Consider the following 17854-nt stretch of genomic DNA (forward strand, 5'->3'; position numbering starts at 1 on the left):
TGAGTGAGCCACTGACCCGGCCTTTTTACCGAGCCACTGTTCCCCCCTTGACCCTACATGGGTTTGTTTATATGATTTAAGAGTCACACAAACGTGAGATTCAAACCACTGTTTTAATGCATATGTATGGTAATAAAACCTTACTTGTTTCATAAATGGAGTAGATATACTTTTTCCGTCCGTCATTTTGAAATTTTCCGTTTTTTCCAATATGCACTCGTAATTCTTCAAATACACATTATTATTTTAATATTATAAATACAACTCACTCACTTATACATACTTTAACTATAGTATAATGAAGTAAGTATAAATATTGAGAGTAGATAACAGTTCTTTAGATAGATCTGTTAGATACACAGCAACCTTGGCTGTATCTCTGGTTGATAGCATTACCAAAGATACATTGATTAAGATGCGTAAAAATCTAAGACAATTTCGTGCTTCAAGTTTGACAATTAAACGAGATGGCGCTGTACGTCTCCATACATTTTGCGGTAACTCTGATTGTCAAAAGTTGACGTTTGAAAATTCAGTGGCCGCAAAAGATGTGGCGCAGCACAGCGCCATCTGTTTTGGATGTCAAACTAAGGGGCGCGTTTTTTCCTTAGCCTTTACCTCTATTACAATCAATTCTCTTTGGCATTACACAGACATGTACAGTCGCCATCAGATATATTGGAGCGGCCAAGGTGTTCACAATATCTGAACACGCACTCTAACGCCTTGACAATAGAGGCGTGTTCAGATGATTGTGAGCACCTTGACCGCTCCGATATATCTGATGGCGACTGTACATAGCACAGACGTCGTTTACAAAGAGCTCGAAGTTACCACTATAGTTCGTTTTTTTAGCATTAGAAATAAAGGAAATAATCTTGATGTGTCATTTAATTGAAAAACACATTTTAAAAATAAGTTACGGCAAATATGTAACAATTATGAATTTAATATGATCATTTATAGTCTTCTTCTTTCATAAGTAATAGTTTTTGATTTTTAAAAAGCATTTTTCAATTAACAGATATGTCATGATCGCTTACCTTCTTGCAAGTTCTTTCTAATGCTAAAAAACGAACTATAGGTGCGAATTTACTTAATAAAATGCTACAATTCGAGTTCGAGCATCACAACTAAGTTGTATTCTACAACATATTATACTAAAATAAACGCGCCAATTGAGTTTTAACCTTAGCAATACGATTTAAGGTTTAAAATAGATCTTTAGGGAAATGTGACTTGTTTTCAAACGAATCATCAAAGCTGGATTAATTGGAATACGTGTGGATATTTGGAACAACCTGGCCAGGAATATAATTATGATCACGCGCCATTTTGCGGAATTTCACTGTAACTATTTTTTCATACTATACTGAACTGTCACCCTATACATGAGAATAACAGCGCCCTCTTGACAATGATCATATATTACTGGCCAGACTTTATACTCTGTATCTTTAGGTACGTATATTTAAATAAAAGTAAACAAATAATATGTACATTTTCGGGTAGTTACAACATTTATTGGTTAACCAACCAAATACAAAACCGCCTGAGCGACCTGACTTTAACCAACATTATTTGATCACGTAATGTTTTCAACTACCCTCAACTGGCTTAAGGAGCCAATTGAGGGTAGATTTTGTTTACTTTTATTTAAATACCTAAAGATGCGGCCTGGAAACGGGTTAAAGGGTAACATAAAAACTTCAATAAGTATTATTTGACTTTATTACGATCTACATTTTTTATAAATTTTATCTTTTTTTAAATTTATTCGTAATTTAGCCTATTTACAGTGATTCCAAGGTGGGACTGGTGTGAAAATATAATGTCTTTTGAATGAATGATGTTTTAATGGACTATATAATTGGTAGAGATATATTTTAAGGCATTAAAATCAAAATAAAGTCAATTTAGGGAAAGATATAAATATAAAATGTATTATAAAAGACGGTCATAGGACTCTTGTTGTAGTGTATAGACTTATAGACAATCTTCGCCATACTGACCTATATTAACATCCAATTATATAGTACATTAAAACTGTTTGAAAATTGATGCATGTGGATTTTAAAGGCGAAAATGACATAGCTGTCAAAAACCTTAAGTATACAATTCTTAGCCTGACAGATTTTATTTCATTCCGATAACCATCTTGTTGCTTTAATTACTAGATACATGAGAATGACATATAGATAAAGTGCATGATTATTTTCCATCGTATTTTCACGGAAACGTACGAACGTGTCTTGCTATTTGAGTCAGTCTCTGAACAAAAAGTACTGACGTTGACTGATGTAGCATGACAAATATGAACGTTTCCGAGAAAATACGACGGAAAACAATTATTCACTACATCTGTACATCACTCAATAGGGAGCATGCATGAACTAAAGGAGGCATATAACTTATATGCCTCGCGCCAAAAATCTGACGGCTCATATGATATATATAAGTAAAGTTTATGCTTCCGATGTCCACAAAATGGCAGAACCTACTATGCACAAGAAAACGGTATCGTCTTGGGTCGTCCCATTCGTTTTTCGTCAAGTTCTTAAATTAGTTCTATTCTGCTTTCGACACTCATTCTACATTGAAAGCCACCGACGATTGTGACGAATGTAGAATGGGTGACGAAAGCAGAATAGGACTAATTTAAGAACTTGACGAAAAACGAATGGGACGACTCAAGACGATACCAAGAAAACGTACGAGAACGGTAGATGGTAGCACTTGCTTTGACAAGGTACATGTTTATGTTTCCGATTCAGGCCACAAGATGGCAGACCCTGCATGACAGGTCAATAAGCAATTGATTCAATATCACATGGTTCTACAGTGGCGTAGGAAGCAAAGTGGTTGAGTATAGTCCGTATGTTTGTAATAGAGCCCGAGCTAATCCTATTGCCTATTGTTAAGTAAAACCGCTCGTGCCACGTGCCACAACCACCTGCTTAAAAAACTGCGTACTTCGGTTACTGAGTGCCGGCGAGTCGAACACTACAGAACCAGTCTAAATTTTGTCATCGAGATGCGTAACAAAGGCGCGTTATCGGAGAGCGCACCTACACTGGTTTTTTGAGCGTTGGACTAGCCCGCGCTCAGGTGCGAAATAGAATAAGTATGACCCTTTTTTGCAGGTAAGTAGCACGTGCGGTTTTACTTAACAATAGACAATAGGATTAGCCGCCGGGCTCTGTTACAAAGCTACGAACTATACACATAGTGTTACAATTCATTTCAAAAATGCGGGTAGTTGTAAATTCGAGTAAATCTGTCAGACTAAAATAACAATTTATAATTTAGACTTAACACATTTATAAGTAGAAAAGCGAATTACAAAACGAATCAGATCTAATTATAATAGAAAAAATATAATTTCCTAGAATTCGTATAAAATGTCAATGTTTATTTATGTCAATTTTCATATTTTTATATTTTTTTAGTCAGTATGTTTATATATTTTTTGTTGTAATGAAAAATCTGGTTGCACTTTAACTTGGCCAAAATGTGTCGAGCCTAGTCAAAAGGTCCCACTTTGTGCTTACCATAAGGATGAGATTTGCTTGTTTATACGAAAAAACCGGTCAAAGCGTCCTTATGGCAAACGAAAAAGTAAGATGTTTGCTTGGAAACGACACAAATGACTAGGGCAATTCGCCAGTAACTGGCCACTGTTAGTAATTGGCCACCCTAAACTAAAAATGAATTCTTTTCACCTATAAATATAATTCATTTTAGTATAAAGCGGTTAGTTATTGAAGGCTGGCCAGCTATTGAAACCTTATAATAAAATGAATTTTGTTTATAGGTGAATAGAATTCATTTTTAGTTTAGGGTGGCCAATTACTAACAGTGGCCAGTTACTGGCAAATTGCCCTATTATATTATAATTAATGTAGTCTGATATACCTATTTAATGACAGGTAATTAAAGAATAAGCTATAATTATATTAGTTTATCAACATAATTTTATAATCGTACCACAGCGAAATATACCTACATAAAGGCCACAAGGTCCTTATAGATTCAAAACATAAAAATTGCGAATAGGGCAATTCGCCAGTAACTGGCCACCTGTTAGTAACTGGCCACCCCATACTAAAAATAAATTCTATTCACCTATAAACATAATTCATATTAGTATAACGTGGCTAATTATTGAAGGCTGGCCAGTTATTGAAACATACTAAAATGAATTCTGTTTATAGGTCAATAGAAGTGATTTTTAGTTTAGGGTGGCCAGTTACTAACAGGTACAGTTACTGGCGAGTTACCCTAGAACATTTAATTCCACACATTAATACTATTCTGGAACAACCAATAACAGAAACGCTGCATAATTAAGTATTAAAGTCAAAAATATCCTTAAAAGTATAAGAAGAATGATATAGTTAGACCAAGACAAGTGTGCAACGATTTTAATAGCACACGCAGTGCAAGTGTTATTTTAAACGTAAAACTTCTATGAAATATGACGTATAAATAACACTTGCACTGTATATGCCGTCAAAATCGTTGCAGACTTTTCTTGTCTAACTTTATAGGATTTTTCAAATAGCTTGAGCACTGTGTCAGCTCTCAACTCAATACATATTTTGCAGATAGATAGATAGAATACTCTTCTGTGCCACACCTCAGAAAAAGGCACAGCTTAATGAAAAACATTAAAGATAGGGGCAGACAATAGGCGACCTTATCGCTAAAAACTTAAAAAGCGATCTCTTCCAGACAACATATTTTAGCCATATTTAAGTATTAAGGTTGTAAATTGTATGGAAACGACGGCTGTCACCGTATCCAAGCTATATGAAAAATACTATAGTGTGGTATCACATAGACAAGACAGAAACCCACACACCCACAACACATATTGGTCCGTGCTACATACTTTATATATAAAATATACATCTAATAGTCCGTCTACCACAGTATATTGCACAAATATATTTTGATGATGTATTCTAGTTTATCAGTATAGGGTAATTCGCCAGTACCTGGCCACTGTTAGTAATTGGCCACCCTAAACTAAAAATGAATTATATTCACCTCTAAACAGAATTCATTTTAGTATAAGGGGGCTAGTTATTGAAGGCTGGCCAGTTATTGAAACCTTATACTAAAATGCTGTTTATAGGTGAATAGACATCGTTTTTAGTTTAGGGTGGCCAATTACTAACAGTGGCCAGTTACTGGCGAAGTACCCTACTTACTAAATCTAATTTCAATTGTAAAGTTTTGTAAAAAATAATATTATGCCTTGCATAAGCGGAAATACGAAAAATGTATTACGTATCATAGAAAAAAAAATACTTTTCGAAATGAATACATCAAAATTGGTGGATGGAGTTTATTTATTATGCGGTTTTGCATTGTCCCGGCCAGACTTATTTTTAAATTAAGTTTATAAAAAATGTAAAAATAAATGTACGTACTCGTACGTCACCGACAACATTGCTCACTTGTTTTAACTTTGCCCACTCAAACTTTAATAAAATACAATTTTAACATAAATGTGTCAACGAGATAGAAAATTCTATATTAGAAAGAGAGATGCTTTGTACGTCTGTCATAATGGGGTTACGATATAATTATAGTCATTCTTTCTAAACCGTATACGATGTAGTGAATTGTATGGCATAATTGTTATCCATCGTATTTTATCGGAAACCTTCGTATTTGTCAGAATGCTAGTTCAGTCAAACTCAGTACCTACTTTTTGTCTAAAACTGACTGAAATCAACAACTCCTGAGGATGCCTCGTAGAGAGGCGAAACACGTGTCGAGTATTATTCTTTTGGTGGTGGTTTGTTATATTTATTTGCGTATTTATTTTTGCGGTGGGAGGGTGGGAATATTAATTGCATGTAAAAATACGCAAGTAAGTATAACGGGTTAGAACTGATTGACTAGCACGTTATCTTTTCGCGGATTAGCAAAGTAATATTTTAGTTTGAATTGACTGAAATAGCAAAACACGTTCGTGAAAATATGATGAAAAATAATTATGCACTCCATCTGGCACTTTGGTGGGCAGAGCTGACGACAAATATTAACATTTAACATAGAAAAAAAATAACAAAAAATTTAATGATTACAATCAATCTTAGCTAACTTTACACCGAAAAACAAAATGTGAGTGCCATTATAACCGTCATATTTTCATGGTTATAAATTTGACGAATCATGATACTCCTACATTCTGTTACTGCAAAGTCTGTGAGTTAATTTGGTTCGACTTTCATACATTATAGACATAGGCAAAGTTGACACAAAAAGTACGAAAACTTGTAAGATTGGCATGAAATGAAAACCGGTATATATATTTGTGCATCATACCGATCGCCGACGTCGCTGTGGCTAGAGCTATAAGCTAATATATCATTTTGTGTATCTTGAGGATCTTGCCTAGGCGCTGCTTCGCCGTCTTCATACCCTTTTTCAGTCTTGAATCTATAAAAAAAACAATATAAATTTAATATTTTAAACCTCCGCGTTTTGAACACATATACACAGACGGGTCTAACCCAAATATAAATCCATCTATAATTGTGAGCCCGGGTATGTCCTTAAACTACGTCCAGGACCCGGGTATGTCCTTAAACCACGTCCAAGACCACCGGTGGACGGGCAGCAGCGTCCCTCAAATTCGGTGTACGCAACTGCGATCGCCAACCCGCCTGCCAAGCGTGGCGATTATGGCATTCACCCCCCAAAAAAGGGGGAGGCCTATGTTCAGCAGTGGACGTCTTATGGCTGAGATGATGATGATAATTGTGAGTGACTATAAATTTAAACAATTATTTGTAGTACTTAGTCAACCGGGACAAAAGCGTGGTTATGCATTTATAATATTCTAATCAAAGGAACGACTAAAGGGGGTCGGTAGTTCAAAATATTCAATACCTACCTTCAGCGTATTTATTCATGATTACGAAAAAAATATGGTTGTCTGTTTACATTACCATTACATTACGTAACGTTACCATGGAGATCTATCCACAACGTTACCATGGAGATCTGTCCACAACGTTACCATGGAGATCCGTCCACAACGTGACACTTTTTCGTGCATGCTACCGGTGTTCATCGATTTATAAGACGTTATCACGTCAAAAAACCGGGCAAGTGCGAGTCGGACTCGCGCACGAAGGGTTCCGTACCATAATGCAAAAAAAAAACAAAAAAAAGCAAAAAAAAAAATCGGTCACCCATCCAAGTACTGACCACTCCCGACGTTGCTTAACTTTGGTCAAAAATCACGTTTGTTGTATGGGAGTCCCATTTAAATCTTTATTTTATTCTGTTTTTAGTATTTGTTGTTATAGCGGCAACAGAAATACATCATCTGTGAAAATTTCAACTGTCTATCACGGTTCGTGAGATACAGCCTGGTGACAGACGGACGGACGGACGGACAGCGAAGTCTTAGTAATAGGGTCCCGTTTTACCCTTTGGGTACGGAACCCTAAAAATGATATAAGTACTTAATTACTTACTCTTGTTATTTGGCGTATTGTGTACTGGCGGCGGGGGCCGCCTACTTTTTGTGGCGAGCACCGCTCGTTTCGCGTTCTGAAACAATAATTCGGTGAAATTCAATTTAGGGTAATTCGTCAGTAACTGGTCACCGTCCAAAAACTGGCCACCCTAAATTAAAAATGAATTATATTCAACTATAAACAGAATTAATTTTAGTATAAGGTTTCAATAACTGGCCAGCCTTCAATAACTAGCTACGTTATACTAAAATGAATTCTGTTTATAGATGAATAGAATTCATTTTTAGTTTAGGGTGGCCAGTTACTAACAGGTGGCCAGTTACTGGCGAATTACTCTAGATTAAATATTTGTATTATTCCCCCCCCCCCCACTTTTCTCAGCAGCTGATTGTACCCTGTGTGCATTGAAGTTTGTATGCAATGGTTCTAAGCGAGTAGTAGGGGTGTCTGTACCTGGTCTCTCCGCTGCTGGGCGGGGGCGGGCGCGGGCTGGTGCGCGGCGGCGTGCAGCGCGGCGCGCACGCACTCGCGCCGCACGCCCGCGCGCGCCGGCCCGCGCAGGCGCGGCACCAGCCGCCCCAGCGACCACGACCCGTGCCTGGGATATTGTTGAGTGTACCTGGTCTCTCCGCTGCTGGGCGGGGGCGGGCGCGGGCTGGTGCGCGGCGGCGTGCAGCGCGGCGCGCACGCACTCGCGCCGCACGCCCGCGCGCGCCGGCCCGCGCAGGCGCGGCACCAGCCGCCCCAGCGACCACGACCCGTGCCTGGGATATTGTTGAGTGTACCTGGTCTCTCCGCTGCTGGGCGGGGGCGGGCGCGGGCTGGTGCGCGGCGGCGTGCAGCGCGGCGCGCACGCACTCGCGCCGCACGCCCGCGCGCGCCGGCCCGCGCAGGCGCGGCACCAGCCGCCCCAGCGACCACGACCCGTGCCTGGGATATTGTTGAGTGTACCTGGTCTCTCCGCTGCTGGGCGGGGGCGGGCGCGGGCTGGTGCGCGGCGGCGTGCAGCGCGGCGCGCACGCACTCGCGCCGCACGCCCGCGCGCGCCGGCCCGCGCAGGCGCGGCACCAGCCGCCCCAGCGACCACGACCCGTGCCTGGGATATTGTTGAGTGTACCTGGTCTCTCCGCTGCTGGGCGGGGGCGGGCGCGGGCTGGTGCGCGGCGGCGTGCAGCGCGGCGCGCACGCACTCGCGCCGCACGCCCGCGCGCGCCGGCCCGCGCAGGCGCGGCACCAGCCGCCCCAGCGACCACGACCCGTGCCTGGGATATTGTTGAGTGTACCTGGTCTCTCCGCTGCTGGGCGGGGGCGGGCGCGGGCTGGTGCGCGGCGGCGTGCAGCGCGGCGCGCACGCACTCGCGCCGCACGCCCGCGCGCGCCGGCCCGCGCAGGCGCGGCACCAGCCGCCCCAGCGACCACGACCCGTGCCTGGGATATTGTTGAGTGTACCTGGTCTCTCCGCTGCTGGGCGGGGGCGGGCGCGGGCTGGTGCGCGGCGGCGTGCAGCGCGGCGCGCACGCACTCGCGCCGCACGCCCGCGCGCGCCGGCCCGCGCAGGCGCGGCACCAGCCGCCCCAGCGACCACGACCCGTGCCTGGGATATTGTTGAGTGTACCTGGTCTCTCCGCTGCTGGGCGGGGGCGGGCGCGGGCTGGTGCGCGGCGGCGTGCAGCGCGGCGCGCACGCACTCGCGCCGCACGCCCGCGCGCGCCGGCCCGCGCAGGCGCGGCACCAGCCGCCCCAGCGACCACGACCCGTGCCTGGGATATTGTTGAGTGTACCTGGTCTCTCCGCTGCTGGGCGGGGGCGGGCGCGGGCTGGTGCGCGGCGGCGTGCAGCGCGGCGCGCACGCACTCGCGCCGCACGCCCGCGCGCGCCGGCCCGCGCAGGCGCGGCACCAGCCGCCCCAGCGACCACGACCCGTGCCTGGGATATTGTTGAGTGTACCTGGTCTCTCCGCTGCTGGGCGGGGGCGGGCGCGGGCTGGTGCGCGGCGGCGTGCAGCGCGGCGCGCACGCACTCGCGCCGCACGCCCGCGCGCGCCGGCCCGCGCAGGCGCGGCACCAGCCGCCCGAGCCGCGCACGTGGTGACCACGACTCGTCCCTGTATAAACAAGAAAGCGTTTAGTGTAACCCTCGGAACGAAACGTTCGGCGGGGCGTGCAGCGTGGCGTCCGGCTCACGAGTGATGTGAGCAGCGTGCACTGAGGCCGCTCCTATACGTTTGCATTTGTTTAACATGCACGCCGCACGCCCCGCCCCGCTGCACGCCCAACTCGAGCGCCCACTCGGGCCTTACACTTATTAGAAGAACCCTACACGCAAGATCCATATTGTGATCCGTCAATATAAACTGTCAGATTACGATATTTATTGACGTGTAGGGTAGTGTATTGACGGATCGCAATATTTCGCTAGATTTCTGGAAATCCTTGTGATCTGATCCTAGATCCTGGATCGTAATATTTATCTTGCGTGTAATGAATCTTATCTTATGTACTCACTTATCCCCCTTAGACCTAGAATCCACCCTGTTCCTGGAGTTCCGCCGCCGCCGAGACGACGTCCAGTCCTCGTCTTCGTCGGAACTCATCTCCAACGATGGGTACACTGCAAACAATACACACGTTTGATCAAAGTTTCCTAATTATTTCACTAATTTATAAGCCTTACAAAATTATATTTGGCCCTGAAGTAAGTAGGGAATAATGTCGCTAGAAACAGCGTGCATATGGCAGTAATATACGTACGTCATGTATAGTCAAATAAAATGTCAGTATCAGTCATGTCAACAACTAAAGTGTATTCATCCTTACCTGTCTATCTAGTAAACAAACGTGACGTCCAAGTGTCATTCCAACAATACGATTCATAGACAATCTAGACATCGTAATGTCTGATGTTTTTAAGGTGACCCGTTCGTTACTGCGATTATTGATGAAAATCTTAATAGAAATGATATTTTATAGTGGTTATTTGGTTGATTTCAATACTTTGTGAGTTTCTTTAAGTATACAACATTTTAGTGATGATTATTGAGTAATTCGAGAGAAAAGTGCAATAATGTCTTCGAGAAGTGTTTGTTTACATTACAACACACAACACAAGGACAAGTAAGGATGAATACACTTTATATAATTTCAAGCTTTCTTTCAGGTTTCGTAGTCAAGTAAGGAACCCAAAAATGGTGTGGCGCAGACATCTGAAGGTGATACTGATATATTATGACGGCACTGCAAATAAAAGAGGCAATATCCCTCCCACTCAATATTCCTCGTCTCGATGCACCTCCTTGATGACGTCTTCGACGTCCAGGGGGTCTTCGACAGGGGGGGCTTGCGGACTCGCTTGTTGCCAGTCTTAGTAATTGGGTCCCGTTGTTACCCTTCGGGTCCGGAACTCTAAAGAGCCAATACGCTTACCGTATTCCTCGTCTCGATGCACCTCCTTGATGACGTCTTCGTCCTCCAGGGGGTCTTCGACGCGCGGCGCGGGCTTGCGGACTCGCTTGTTGCCACGCGCGCTTGCACTGCTGACAATGAAGGTTTTATTTTTTGGGTTTGCAAAATGGGGGCCGGTCGAAATATTTAGCAGATGGCGCCAGCATTACTTATTATTTGTTTATTATTTATTCATAAACTAGGTACAATCACTTAAAAACACATATAGAGCTGTGGAAAACAAGCCTGGTGAGACGTCGAGGCGGCAGAGCGCCGCCCTTTTCTTGATCGGGTCACTCTTGGGTCCATATTGGGTTGCATACAAGTTTAGGACATATCTTTGATGCGCATATCAACTTGTGTCATAATCATCATTGCGCATACAAATGAAAAGTCATATTATATTGTGTCATACATTTTTAGCCATAATATTTGATGACATACTCAGCAGTTGTCATATATTTTTCTAAATCTACTTACCCTAAACTTAAGTAAGACCACATATTTACAATTTTCTTTAAATAAATCATTTATGCAAAATAGAGAACTTAAGGTTCACACATGTAGTTTTCAGACAGGAACTGATTGTACTTGTACTGTCATTGCTAAATCTGATTGCATTAAGTATCTAGGAGTACTGCTTGATGATAGACTGAGTTGGCAGCCACATTTAGAACTAACCTCAACACGAATAAGAAAACTAGTTTATATTTTTAAGAAATTAAGATCTGTATCTGAACTAGATTTATTAAAAACTGTGTATGTTGCTTTGGCGCAGCCAGTCATTGGTTATTGCAATGTTGTATGGGGTGGCGCTTGTAAAACCCATATGATAAAATTAGAAAGAGCTCAGAGATCCCTGTTGAAGGTCATGACATGTAGACCATATAGATATCCAACGACTCTATTATATAAACAATGTCAATTGCTATCTGTCAGCAACTATATTTATTACTGTTAACGTTAAAACAGCATAAGCTTACCCCCTATGATCAAAATAAAATTACAAGTAAGCGAACAATGACAAATGTATGTGCACCATATAAATGCAGACTGGCTACTGCCAGACGGCAACAGGGTTTTATGAGCATCTTTATATATAATAAAATTAACAAAACTCTAAATATCTATCCCCTAACTAAATATGAGTGTAACAGAAAACTTAAGTCTTGGTTGCTGTCATTAGATTATGATCAAACTGAAAGCATCCTACATTAATATACTCATATACACACACACACACACACACATACACACACACACACACACACACACACACACACACACACACACAATAAATAAATATATACATATATATATAATGTAATTGCTATGTAATCTTACTAGAATGGCATTGTTTTCTGGTATCAAAACAAGCCCTATAAATAAATATAATTAATTTCTTTAAATATAAAATTAAAAACATAAATTTAGTAGTTAATAATAAGATTTGATAATCTTCATTCTGTTTCTATTGTCTGGGAGAGGACACTGTAACACAGGTCTTTACCTAGCTCAGAAGTCAGGGACTTCAACACCTACCTGTAACTTGTTTTTGTCAATAAAAATATATTTTTTTTTTTTTGTGCATATAGGTTTTGATTATAATTAATCAAATGTCATACCAGCTAAAAGCATATTTATCGATACTTCTAATGTTTTTACGTATAACGTTTTGTAGCATAATAATTTTCAACCATAATGGTTTACATACATAATTTAAGAAACTAATTTTAGCCTCTCAGCAACTCCTCGAAAAAAACCTTTTTCCCTAATCTTCGTACAAACACTTAATTCGACGGAGCCCCGCTCACGCGGGGCTCCTATTTCTGCGTAGTTTGCCCTTCGGGCATCTAAAGAAACCTAACGAACCTAACCTACCTATTATGATTAGTTTCTTTTATAAAACCGTTTTTCCTACTGGAGGGGCTCCTCTCCTTCGATCTCCTCTTTTATACGGTTTTTGTGTGGTATTATGACCACTAAATATATGACTTAATTTTTTATGTCTATATTAATACTATGCACTGCAATACTTCGAACGAAAAACAGTTATCGATATCAAGCGGATGACTTAAAATTGTATGCGAATTAAATTAATGACTATAAAAATTATGACACAACTCATTTATGACAAAAACCCAGTTATGCTCAGGAATAATTCTGACTAAAGATTTTTATGACTTACAATTTTATGCATAAAGTGTTATGACAATTAAAAATATGACAAAAGTTGTTATGCGACCAAAGGGAGTCCCGTCACTCTTGACAGAGCGGTCGTGGTCATCATTGGAGGTCTCCCTTTGTGACACGTTTGACGGCTCGCCTCCACTGCTCCCTGACGACTGCGCGTTTAGCGCATTCGTGCAAGGGGCCGTCCATTGGTGCCTTTATTTGGTCCGTCCACCTCATGGGCGACCTTCCTCGCGCTCGGGTACCTTCTACTCTGCCCTGCACCACCAGTCGCTCTATGGATACATCTCCACGTCGAGAAACGTGTCCAAGTGTCCAAAGAGAATGAAAGTGCGCCGCCCTCACTGGCGTCTAATACGCTCGTCCTCGGCGCCGGAGCGAGCAATCCCATCCCCTCAAGCACCTTAACAACATACTGATTCTGTTTCGCAACAAATTATGATTACTTGCCCTGTCGATCCCTAGAATTATTGTGTCAATAATTTTTTTAAATGGAATTGTATGCCCTGGATGCCAGCGCTTTAAGCCAATACTTATATACTTATATCTTCTTCCTGGCGTTATCCCGGCATTTTGCCACGGCTCATGGGAACCTGGGGTCCGCTTGACAACTAATCCCATGATTTGACGTAGGCACTAGTTTTTACGAAAGCGACTGCCATCTGACCTTCCAACCCAAAGGGGAAACTAGGCCTTATTGGGATTAGTCCGGTTTCCTCACGATGTTTTCCATCACCGAAAAGCGACTGGCAAATATGAAATGATATTTCGTACATAACGTTTCGTACGTCGTTCCGAAAAACGCATTGGTACGAGCCGGGGTTTGAACCCGCGACCTCCGGATTGAAAGTCGCACGCTCTTACCGCTAGGCCACCAGCGCTTATATACTTATATGTTTACTTTTATTTAAATACTTAAGAGGGCGTAGAGGAGGGTAAATTTTCAGATTCTGTCAAATTACCCCATTTCACACACAAACGCAGCTCACGCACACTACTTCAATTTACTGGGACAGGTCAGTGACCCCTAATGTTTTTTTAAAGGTGCTGTTTCGAGTTTAGTGTTAACTACTGACCTTCTTTGAGGAATTTAAACTGTCAAAGCTTTCCTTTGTGAGAAGACAGAGAAATAACATTTTTTATATATAGCTTTCCTTGTTTGTTCATGCCATGTCATAGGTATGTGACGTATTAGGTAATTATTTATTTTAGTTGTTGACTTTTGTATTAAGATTGGTACAAACGGCGGCGCTTTTAACTGTCCATCGGTGGACCTTATGCCTTTTTTAATAAGGTTTACGAACTGTCAGTTAACAGTGTGGTGGTGGGCGATGGTATGCGGTTTGTAAACATAGACCGAATTAAACCTAGGAGTTTTTTTATTAAAGATATAATAAATCGTCTATTTTACCTACTCGAAAAAAGTGGACTATATCTAAAATTATCCCTTCATTAGTTATAGGTCTTGTAACATGTTTTTTACAACTAAAGACGCTTATTATATTTTACTTATAAATTAATTTTTAAAGCTCTATTGATAATAAGACTTTAAAAACATCTAATAAAATTCAGGTACTACGCTTATACTTTTGTAAGTCAGTAAGTGATGCTTACTTAAAACTTATTGGGAAATCAAAGAACTCATAAACCCATACCTATACTAAAATATTTAAATTTACTATTCCATCTCATGCGTTCAATAAGGCCCGGGACCGGGCCTTGTCACCTGCACTGACAGAGGGCCTTTTTAGCCCTACATAATATTAAAGAACTGTGTCCCGGATAGTATGGGTTCTGGGCCATGACCATGACGCGTCCCGTAGTAACTTATACAGGGTGTAATCGTTAAGTGTAGCCAGGCTATAATTCCGTAAATACAACTGATATCAGAAAACTTCAAATTGATATCGAAAGTGCGTTACCCAATGAGTAAAATTACATTAACAACTTTCCTGTATATCATTAGATAGTTCATAGCCTATATCGATAGAATATATCGTTCTTATGAGCGTATTTGGTGGGCATACCTTGTTAGCAAAAAAATATACCGCTTTATAATAGGCTGGCACTGCTGGCAGAAACCCATTTCATTTGTAAAATTATCGCCTGTAATTTATCTGTAAAATATTAAAACATTATATTCACACTTTTCAAATGCCAGATTCAGTTTTTTTTCAACATTTTTAATGTTTGACTTTGCCCATAATTCAATTTAAATAGAAATCATCACATTCATCAACGCCACGCGCTATTAATTATTATTCACAAAAAATATATGAGTGCCTATTTTTAACTGATACTTTTTAGAATGAGAAATAAATGAGCAACTTTTTACAATTTTTTATTTAGTACAAATCGCCACACTGTGATTGTAAAGACCAAAATTGTCCTAAAAAGATACATATAATTTTCATTTACTGTGCAAAAATCAGTTTGTTTGTATGAAAAGGTATAATGATTATTTAAAAACTGGATTCCCCGTCCCTAAATTATACAAAAATAATATACAACTTGCCCTAGTTGCTAAGAGCATGAAGAAATATAGCATAGATTGGACCTGGGGAGCCGACCATTTCCCCTCTTCCCTTCTTTTTGGTACACGGTACGATCACGTTGCTACCGGGCCAAATCAGCCCATTATTTGCTAATAAAGACACGCAAGGCATCTAACACAACTAATAAAACCTCCATGAACGGCCTCATTTAACGGCCTCCTAGCCTAGTCGGTAGTGACCCTGCCTACGAAGCAGGAGGTCCCGGGTTTGAATCCTGGTAAGGGCATTTATTTGTGTGTTTATCACAAATATTTGTTCCTGAGTTATGGATGTTTTCTATGTATATAAGTATTTATATATTATATATATCGTCGTCTAGTACCCACAACACAAGCTTGTTGAGCTTACCGTGGGACTAGATTGATTTGTGTAAAAATTGTCCTATAATATTTATTTATTTTTTTAATATTTATTTTATTTTATGAACAGAAATGGGAGACATATTTATATATTTTATAAGATTTGACAGTATCTATATGGTATCTATATGGAAGCAGTGGTGGCCGAGTGGATATGACGCCCGACTTTCAATCCGGAGGTCGCGGGTTCAAATCCTGGCTCGTACCAATGAGTTTTTCGGAACTTATGTACGAAATATCATTTAATATTTACCACTAGCTTTTCGGTGAAGGAAAACATCGTGAGGAAACCTGCATACATCTGCGAAGAAATTCGTAGGTGTGTGTGAAGTCCCCAATCCGCATTGGGCTAGCGTGGTGACTATAGCCCAAGCCCTCTCGCGCATGAGAGGAGGCCTGTGCTCAGCAGTGGGACGTACATAGGCTGAAATGATGATGATGATGATATGGTATCCATGAAGAATCTTCAGATTTATAAACGGCAATTAAGCCACCAGTATTGAGTTGCATATAAATCATATGCCCACTTCAATTAATAATGAAACTATTTTTCCGTGAATATACTCGTAAACCTCTATCCGTTAGTATGCAATTCATTAATGGACGCACCATGGCCCAAATCGGGACTCGGTTCTTTAACACGTAATGTTAATAATCAGTGAACATCATTAATTACGCTCAAATGCTTAAGTTTCAGTACAGGAAAAAGTACATATGAGCTGTACTTTTAATTGTTAGTACAATCGGCATCAAATAGATAGTGACGGCCAAAGTGACCAAATATAGCTATAGAATCTAAATGTGAACGAATAAGGTCAGGTGAGCATATAAGGCCCACCTTTATTTTAACTAAAATAAAATCAGGATATTATTACCAATTCAATTCAATATAGATTTCTCATTTGTTCATGTTTCTTCATATACCAAAATAGTTATAAAAATATTCCGTCGCTTTTGAAAAATACACGTTTTATAAATAAACCATACCATGTTGGTTCGGAACCGGGCATTGTTACTTGCACTGTCAGTGGGCCTTCTTAGTTATAGTACAAGTTCAAGAATAACAGAAAATATTACCGGGCCTTATTACCTTTTATCATGAATTAATTTCATCTTCAATTTAAAATGGTCTATAGTAAAATTAGGCCTACATGAGTCATGGAAAAACAAATTGTTTTTTATTTAGAAAGTACCTATATGTTGTTCATAATCTTCAGTAAGTTGACCTCTAAGAGTCTATCTATTATAATTAATGTAGATTGACAGTTTACTTAGCAAATTGTATTTTTACCTTTAGGTTTTATGTCGGAAATATCTCACCCAATTTGTACTGAATAACGGCTCGATTCGGGAAATGAATTAGAAACTCACTAGATATGAAATAGTAAAGATATGTGACGTTCCACTGCAAAAGGTACCTTATGGTGGCTGGCGCCGCGATTCGAGAAATGAATTAGAGATTCACTAGATATGAAATAGTGAAGATATGTGACGTTCTGACGTTCCACGGGAAAAGGTACCTTATGGCGGTTGGCGCTTACGCATAGCGCAGCAATAATATTGGAGCGGCGTTAATAATAGCGTAAGCGCCAACCACCATAAGGTACCTTTTTCCGTGGGACGTCACATATCTTTACTATATCGTATCTAGTTAGTCTCTAATTCATTTTCCGAATCGCGCCGTAAGACAAGACCTCATAAATATAAACGTTCACTGAAAAAAACCAAAGGCATTTCTGATAATTTTAACTGAGTTATCGTTTTGCAACGAATATCAATGAAATAAAAGCACGTTGTTATTT

At 40.8% G+C, this 17854-nt stretch overlaps 1 protein-coding gene across 1 annotated transcript in view; it reads right to left on the bottom strand.

Moving 5' to 3' along the window:
- Positions 1–1713: 1713 nt before the first annotated feature.
- Positions 1714–17854, bottom strand: part of LOC134675466 (lysine-specific demethylase phf2-like) — a 56898-nt gene continuing 40757 nt past the window's right edge. The window contains exons 20-24 of the mRNA XM_063533736.1: positions 10928–11034; positions 10010–10115; positions 9432–9609; positions 7503–7578; positions 1714–6456 (exon numbers count right to left, since the gene is read on the bottom strand). Coding sequence (XP_063389806.1) covers positions 6377–6456; positions 7503–7578; positions 9432–9609; positions 10010–10115; positions 10928–11034 — 547 coding nt within the window. The 3' untranslated portion in view covers positions 1714–6376. The remainder of the gene's footprint in view (positions 6457–7502; positions 7579–9431; positions 9610–10009; positions 10116–10927; positions 11035–17854) is intronic.

This window comes from Cydia fagiglandana, chromosome 22, assembly GCF_963556715.1.
Source record: "Cydia fagiglandana chromosome 22, ilCydFagi1.1, whole genome shotgun sequence".
Taxonomy (NCBI): domain Eukaryota; kingdom Metazoa; phylum Arthropoda; class Insecta; order Lepidoptera; family Tortricidae; genus Cydia; species Cydia fagiglandana.